This window comes from Arachis hypogaea, chromosome 7, assembly GCF_003086295.3.
Source record: "Arachis hypogaea cultivar Tifrunner chromosome 7, arahy.Tifrunner.gnm2.J5K5, whole genome shotgun sequence".
NCBI classification, from domain to species: domain Eukaryota; kingdom Viridiplantae; phylum Streptophyta; class Magnoliopsida; order Fabales; family Fabaceae; genus Arachis; species Arachis hypogaea.
This window is the reverse complement of record NC_092042.1, coordinates 78,008,136-78,016,742: the sequence shown is the minus strand read 5'-3', so window position 1 is coordinate 78,016,742 and position 8,607 is coordinate 78,008,136. Positions and strand designations below refer to the sequence as shown.

General features: G+C 29.0%; 1 protein-coding gene across 11 annotated transcripts in view; it reads left to right on the top strand.

Moving 5' to 3' along the window:
• The first annotated feature begins 2,217 nt into the window (after positions 1-2,217).
• LOC112703562 (probable leucine-rich repeat receptor-like serine/threonine-protein kinase At3g14840) overlaps positions 2,218-8,607 on the top strand; it is a 28,134-nt gene continuing 21,744 nt past the window's right edge. For 4 of the 11 annotated variants that reach the window (XR_011864193.1, XM_025755062.2, XM_029288059.2 and 1 more), the window contains exons 1-4: positions 2,218-2,452; positions 2,957-3,134; positions 7,654-7,725; positions 7,872-7,943. Coding sequence is in view for 7 of the 11 variants with exons in the window: in XM_025755062.2 (XP_025610847.1) it covers positions 2,353-2,452; positions 2,957-3,134; positions 7,654-7,725; positions 7,872-7,943 (422 nt within the window). In the remaining 4 variants the exon portion in view is untranslated. The remainder of the gene's footprint in view (positions 2,453-2,956; positions 3,135-7,653; positions 7,726-7,871; positions 7,944-8,607) is intronic. The other 7 variants (XM_072199720.1, XM_072199719.1, XM_025755064.3 and 4 more) reach the window with 5 other exon arrangements.

Sequence of the window (8,607 nt, the reverse complement as noted above, 5' to 3'; positions counted from 1 at the left end):
ATATCTTCCATATCCATCAACTCCCATTTTATTGATTTTTTTATATAATACAAAAAAATTATAGCTCAATAATTAAAAAATCTATAAAAAATATATAAGATTCAAGAAAGAAACACAAATAATTACAAAAAAATAAAAATTAAACTCAAACAATTACATTTTTTATATATAAATTTAAATAATGTCTTTTTTTTCTATCAAGTAATTATTTAAATTTTTTTTTGCCATTTAATTGCACAGTTGACACTTGACACTCTATAATATTCATGGTAAAAATTTTTTTGATGAAAATAATTATTATACATAATACCAAAACTAAATTAAATAAATAGTAAAAATAAATAAACGATATATAATATATATTATCTCAATTAAATTAAAAAATTATTAAATATTAACCGTTTCATTTTTATTTGAGAAACTAAATTTGATTTTGGATAATTAACTAATTAAATTATTATTATTTAATCAAGCATATTTATTTTTCTAATATAAATAGATTAAATTTATATAATTCAATAATTTTTATCATTATGTTGTTATTTAATAACCTAGAATTTTCACACATATATTTAAAAAAAAATAAACATGGGGTAAATTTATTATTTTAAAGGGGGTATTTTATACTTATGTATATATTTATTATTTATTTATAAAAATTTAATGGGAATAATTGCCCCCACATCCTTATAAGTAAATCCGTCCCTGTATATACATAAAATACTTTTCGGCCAACTTTACTTTTAATTTTGCGATTTTGTTTAACTATCTTTCAACACTTCTCGAATATTATATCCTTTCAACTATATATATATGTTTTATTTTTAGAGGTTGTAGCATCTCGCCACCTCTGCTTTATATCTTAGGTATAAAGTTTTGTATAGTAGAATGTTACACTTATCTTATTTACAGTGTAAACAAAATAAGAGATTCAATATATTTTAGTTAAAATATTATAAATTATTTATTTAAATAAATAAAATATTTATTTTATTTCTTTAAAAAAATTCCTGAAAATCTTCGTTGGTTAACTGGCCAATTCTATATAGTCATTCTGCAAGGGGTGCTCATATGTACTCCTCTTTACAGATTTTCCTGTTTATGACCCCACCTCTGATATCAGTGTTTAATATGCATTATTCATGATACCTGCATGTGCCGGGTCAATTACAAATTTCTACGTGGAATCTTTCTCGGTTTCTTCCTTATATGCGATGACAAAACACTTTTATTTTTGTAAATGATTGATACAATAATCCTAAGTTAAGCTATTTTTTAACTTTATTTACTGAAAATACAAAAAATAGAGTATTCCCTGTCATTATGAAATAATAACTACTTGCTAATCCTAACTGCTTCATTTTATTTATTGACACAAACAAAAAATTAAACACTTTTATTAGTTATCCAAGTACAAATTTATACGTTATTCTATATTATCATAAAGAGTTTAATTGAAGAATTAATTTTTTCAGTTAATATTAATTAATTTTTAAAAAAATATTTTTTTAATTATAAATTTTCAATCCTAAAATCTAAAATCTAAATTCTAAAATCTAAATCTTCAAAAAATAAAAACTCTTGCAATTTAAAAACATTGACTAATATTCATTAATTAAAATTTTATTTTTATATTTATTCTATAACAAAGTTACATATCATAGAAGTTTAAACGGTTAAATACAAGTATACATATATAATATTGAAATCTAAATTTTTTAGTCAGACACAAAAATGATTAAGATTCTGAAAATAATAATCGATAAAATTAGAGGTTTAAAGATTCAACAAAAATTTAAATATAGATAAATAATATATAATAAAATAATATATTTATGTATAAATATATAATATTTTTAAAATATTAACATTTTATAATTTACTATTTTAAATCAATTTACTGCTAAAAATTGCACACGTTTTTTTTATTTTTATTTTTTATTGGCCTATGAATAATTCTATATATAAGTAACTTTTTCATGAATTAATACGTAATTTTCAACTTATATCTGACTAGGCATAATTAGATGCGTAAGAATAAGTGAATAACTATTGAATTGAATGAAAAAACATCTGTAAATAATTAAAAGCAAAAAAAGTCACCAATTGAAAGGTAAAAAGAAAAAAGAAAAAGAAAAAAAAATGGTCCTTGGTGCGTTGTATATGTTCTCTTAATTTTCCTCCATCATTTCCTCACCGACGCTACTAGTATAAATATCTTTGTCTCCTCTTCTCTGCGCTTGCTGTGGCAAACTATATTTTCACATCTTATTAATATCAATTGCTTTCAATTCAATCATCTCTGGAGATTAGTGTTTTTAGTCATCGATCAAACCAAATCAGCAAGCAAACATGAAGAAAGCTCCACCATACATTTCCTTCTTCCTATTACTCTTATTTGCCTTTTGCTTTTACTCTTCGGCTTTTGGACAGGCTTTGTCACAAGATGAAGGTAATTAAGCCCATAAATTCTCGCCAAGTAATATTAAAGAAGCAGTTTTTTTCGGTTAATATTAATTAATTCTTTTAAATTATTTTACCCACCTTAAATTTTAGATCACAAATCATACATTTGTATTAATTTTAGACTCTAAATTATAAACACTAAATTCTAAAATTAGCTACTACTGTTGATTAGTTAAAAGTTGAGTTTCGATATCATGGTTTTATATATCCATCTCTCAATCGTGATTCTTTTTTAACGTATTATATGTAAAGATCTCAATCTTTTTATATATATAGTTTTTTCACACAACAAGTTAAAAATGTAGATATTAAGATTTTGTATGATTAAAGGATATATTTTAACTATGCACGATTTTATATATTAATATTAAGTTTTAAAATTTTTGGGATCAATTTCAATGTTTATTCTTAATATTATTAATAAATTACATTCTATGTTAATTACTTGTTTGGTTGTACTGCATCATATATATGATATGAATGTATATAGTGGAAGCTCTGAAAGATATAGCTAAGACACTTGGGAGGGAGAATTTGTTTTCTGGATGCAATAGTAGTGAACAACTACAAAACATGAGTTCGTGCATGATGTTGAAGAGTAATCAAACTACTGCTGTCATATGCAATTGCTCCTATGCTGATTCCACTCTCTGCCATGTCACTAGCTTGTAGGACTTCTCTTTATATATCTCTCACTCCATCCTTCTTATCCCTAATTAATTACTCTTTTTGAACAAAAATACTCAAACAACAAAGAAAATTTTAAATTTAAGAAATTACTTATTGCCTAAGAAGCACGGACACACCAAATTACTGCCGTGTCCACGTGTCGGACACGCGGTGGACACGGACACGCGGTGGACACGTGTCCGACACACCTGAGCACGTGTCGCAAAAAAAAATTTTTTTTTTTACTCGGACACGCCATGACACGGCACTGGACACACGAGGACACGGCACTGGACACACGAGGACCCGGCATTGGACACGCCAGGACACGATTGGCATGTAAAAATTGCAGAAATTTTTTAAAAAAAAAATTACCTTTAACCCAAAAAAATCTTGGACCCATAAGCACAAGGAGTCTCTCACACATTTTAAATAACTCATAAAAAAACAACCCTCATTTTTTACACGACCCTTCACCTTCAGAGCATAGCAAAAGTCACCCTCCTCCACGCACCGTCCTCTGCACGCAAGTCCTCTGCGCGCCGGTCCTCTGCACACAAGTCCTCTGCAGGCCGGTCCTCTGTGCATTGCTCCTCCGGCGATGCTCCTCTGCGAGTCGCTCCACTGCACGCCGCTCCTTCTACCTCTGTGCGCTCATCTCCCTATGTTCTCATCTTCTTTGCTTCATGCTTTTCTCCTCTCTGCTTTGCTCCTCTTCACCGGTGGCACTCTTTTGCCACAATAGTTGTTGCAAATCGTTGCTTGCAGCAACTTAGCAACTTAGGGGTTGAGGTAATTTCTTTTGAACTTTTATTTTATCGTTAGAATGTTAGCTCACTAAGTCTATACTCCATAGTTACTAGTTACTACAAATAGTTACTTGTTATCTGCATTATTGATTTTTTTTATTAAATTATTTAGGAATGATGAGTTCTCTTGGGGTTACTGGAACTGAAAAAAATGAGGACTCTGCGGATAAGCCTTTATGAAAATTTGTTGTGAAAAAAAATAAGGTTGAAGGGGGAGGTAATTTTGAGTTTGAATGCAAGTATTGTGAAGTTGCATTTAGAGGCTCTTACACTAGGGTGAGAGCACATCTCTTGAAAATTCCAGGAAAGGGAATAAGGGTCTGTCAAAAAATCACTGCAGTGAAGCTTCAAGAATTGAGAAAATTAGATAATGAAGCTACATTGTTGAGTGAAAGTGCAAAGCCCAAATCTATTCCTCTTCCACCCTCTAATGATGAAGGTAGTTCGAAAAAGAGAAAGGGTCCAGGAACAATAGATCACTCATTCAATATGAAAGATAGAGATACTTTAGATTTAGAAATTGCTAGAATGTTTTACTCTTCTGGATTACCATTTCATCTAACAAGGAACCCTCATTTTATCAAAACTTTCTCTTTTGCTTCTAACAAAAATCTAGATGGTTATATTCCCCCGGGCTATAACAAGTTAAGGACAACTTTGCTTGAGAGAGAAAGGGAGCATGTGGAAAGGATGTTGGAGCCAATAAAAAATTCATGGAGTCAAAAAGGAGTAAGCATTGTAAGTGATGGGTGGAGTGATCCGCAAAGAAGGCCTCTTCTTAATTTTATGGCTGTGACTGAAAGTGGACCTATGTTTTTGAAAGCCATAGATTGTTCGGATGAGATCAAAGACAAAGATTTTATTGCAAGCAAAATGAGAGAAGTGATTATGGGAGTTGGTGTCTCAAATGTTGTGCAAATTGTGACGGACAATGCACCTGTGTGTAAGGCTGCTGGATTATTGATTGAGGCTGAGTTTCCTACTATATATTGGACTCCTTGTGTTGTCCATACACTTAATCTTGCCTTGAAGAATATTTGTGCAGCCAAGAACACCGAGAGGAATAATATTGTTTATCAAGAATGTTGTTGGATTACACAAGTTGCTGAAGATGCTATTTTCATTAAAAATTTCATTGTGAATCATCATATGAGGTTATCGATTTTTAATGAATTTGTATCATTGAAACTACTTAATATTGCTCCTACACGATTTGCCTCTACCATTGTGATGCTCAAGAGGTTCAAATTAATAAAGTTTAGACTCAAAGAGATGGTGATTAGTGAGAAGTGGTCCTCCTACAAGGAAGATGATGTGGGGAAGGCTGAATTTGTTAAAGAGAAGATTTTGAGTGATAATTGGTGGCAAAAGGTGGATTACATCCTTTCTTTTACTGAGCCTATTTATGATGTTTTAAGAAGCACTGATACGGATACTCCTAGTCTCCATTTAGTGTATGAAATGTGGGATTCAATGATTGAAAAGGTGAAAAAGGTCATATATCACTATGAGAGAAAGGATGAAAGTGAGGAATCAACATTTTTCAATGTTGTGAACTCAATATTAATTGAGCGTTGGACAAAAAGTAGTACACCTCTTCATTGTTTTGCACATTCCTTGAATCCAAGGTAATATTGAAACTTTTTTACAATTTTTTTCGTTTAAATAGATTTGCTTAAACCATGTATAATTTTATTCCTTAAAAATTATATAGGTATTATAGTCATCAATGGCTAAGACAAGACTCTAGACGTGTTCCTCCTCATCAAGATGTGGAACTTACTAATGAGAGAGTGAAGTGCTTGAAAAGATATTTCCCTGATGCTGAAGATAGGAGAAAAGTGAACTTAGAGTTTGCTAATTTTTCAGGTGGTAGAGAGGGGTTTGATGATTGTGACTCTTTGAATGATAGAGGTGTGCTAGATGCAAAATCTTGGTGGCTAGTTCATGGTGTTCATGCTCCAACTCTTCAAAAGATTGCTCTCAAACTACTTGGGCAACCATCTTCATCTTCTTGTTGTGAGAGAAATTGGAGCACTTACTCTTTTATTCATTCTCTCAAAAGAAATAAGATAAAACCCAAACGAGCTGAGAATTTAGTGTTTGTGCATACCAATCTTCGTCTCATGTCAAGGAAAACTCCCCAATACAAGAAAGGAGAAACAATGATGTGGGATATTGCGGGAGATGATTTTTCACCAATTGATGAAGATAATGGGGTCCTAGAAATTGCTAGTCTTTCTCTTGATGAACCGGAGTTGGTTGATGAACCGGAGTTGGAAGCTGTTCTTTTTGTCAATGAAGAAAATGAAGTTACTTTTTAGATGATCACTGTAGTTAGCTTTTTTTGGATATATCATTAGAATTGATGCCCCATATTTTTTTGGAAAGGATATGGAAATAGGAAGTAGTGAAGTTCAAAAGATAGTTAAAGAATACTCCATGTGTTTTTTTTTTTGAGGGGTTAGGAAGTGATTATAAGTTCAATTGTAAATTTTGACTTCATATTATATATATGATATATATTATGACTTTTGATTTTTTTTCTTAAAATTTAATATATATATGCCGTGTCCGTGTCCGGTAAAATTTTAATTTTGGTGTGTCTCCGTGTCCGTGTCCGTGTCGTGTCCCGTGTCCGTGTCCGTGTCTGTGCTTCTTAGCTTATTGCAAAGGTTTAGCTTATTGGATAAAAATTATGTAAATAATTATGTATTTCACACAATATAAAAATTTTGTTTAAATAATTATATTTGGCTTTTTTTACATAATATAAATAAATTTATTTTGATTTTACTTTCGAATTACGTTTCAGGTGTAGTCCTGTTTTAATCTTTAAGGTTTAAAATGTCCTATTTAAATCCAAAAAAGTTTTATTTAACTTCAATGTAGTCCCACTGTGAAGTCAAAGTTAAATAATTAATAAAATATCCTACGTGACCGCAGTATAAGAATAAGATCGATAATCTAAAGAACAAGTACAAGATCTAGAAGTACAAAATCATCAATAGATGCATCAATATATTTATTTATCATTTTTCATTAGTTCTATAGAAAATATAAAAAATATTTCATTTAAATTGTAAGGAGAATGATAAATAAATTTATTGATATATCTATTGTTGATTTTATATCACTGGGGTTTGTACTTATTTTTCATATTATCGACTTTATTGTTATACTATGCAGAATATCCTGTTAATTGTTTAATTTTAATTTTACGGTGAGACTATATTAAAATTAAATAAATTTATTTTAAATTTAAATAAAATATTTTAAACTTAAAGATAGATCAAAATAAAATTATGTCCAAACATAAGGACGAGTACTTTACTACCCTTAGCTTTGAATTAATACTAGCCAACTCTGCTATTTTACTAAAATGTTTGGCACATTAGCATTGTCTTTTTAGTTTGACAAAATTAGAGTCCGTTAAGATAATAGTAGAAAATAATATATTAACTTAACATAAACAACAGAAAATGATCACAAATGGCTATAATAACAATTGAAATAAGTAACCAAGTTCATGAAATAACTTTTTGGGGAAAAAAAAATACTTGCGGTAACACTTTAGTGTAAAAAAAAAAATGATTAGTGTTGGCTAAAAGATAAAAAAAAAAAAAATTGGTCCCTGAAAGTACTCTTTTTAAACATCAGTTTCACACTTTCACTTCTTTCACGGTTAATAATTAAATGAACCAAGCAGATGTGTGAAACGAGAAAGTCTCCCAGGTCAACTCCCAGCGGAACTTGTGAGGTTGCCTTACCTTCAACAAATGTATGTGTCTCTTTTAACTTTACAAAATTCAATACCCAATCATTTCTGGATTTTTTTTTCTCATATCTTAAAACTTTAATATATATATATATATATATATGTTGCGTGCATGCATGACAAACACTTTTCCTCTGTTTTCGTTACAGCGATCTTACATACAACCTCCTGAATGGAACTATTCCCAAAGAATGGGGCCGAATGACCAATCTTACCTTCATGTATATTATTTTATTTTATTAATTATTTCTCTTTATACTATATATATATATAATATGCGATCACTAATATTTTTTGCATAATTATCAAATCGAATAGGTTATACTACAAAATTATCAAATTATTGATTTGATCTGTAGGCCACAAACTAAATTTACTGATCAAGTTATAATTAAATAATAATATAAAATTAATTTTATTTTTTTCTTTTCATAATAAATATATTTTGTTAAGTTTTATTTAATATTAAATTAACAATTACTTTTAAATTTTAATAATTTATTAATTAGTTTATATTTATTATACTTTTTAAATATTTATAAAAAATAAAAAATAAAAATTATAATTATAAAAATAAAAAATATATTATAATTAATAAAAATTTATTTTTTAAAACTTATAAATATAATTTAATTTATTTATGTGCTATATTTTATAAAAGAAACATCATCATAATAACAAATAATAACTTAGTCTAGCTTAACCGAATTTGACAAAATTGATTCATCCGATTTTAGCACGTTTGATTGGTTTTATTGAATTTAACCAAATTTAATCTAATTAATTATTTATTCGGCTCAAATAATGAGTTAATGACCTAATTCAATTTAGTGACTGAGTTTTTTATTCGACCGACTGGATCAAATAAACCGAATTTGATCGTGA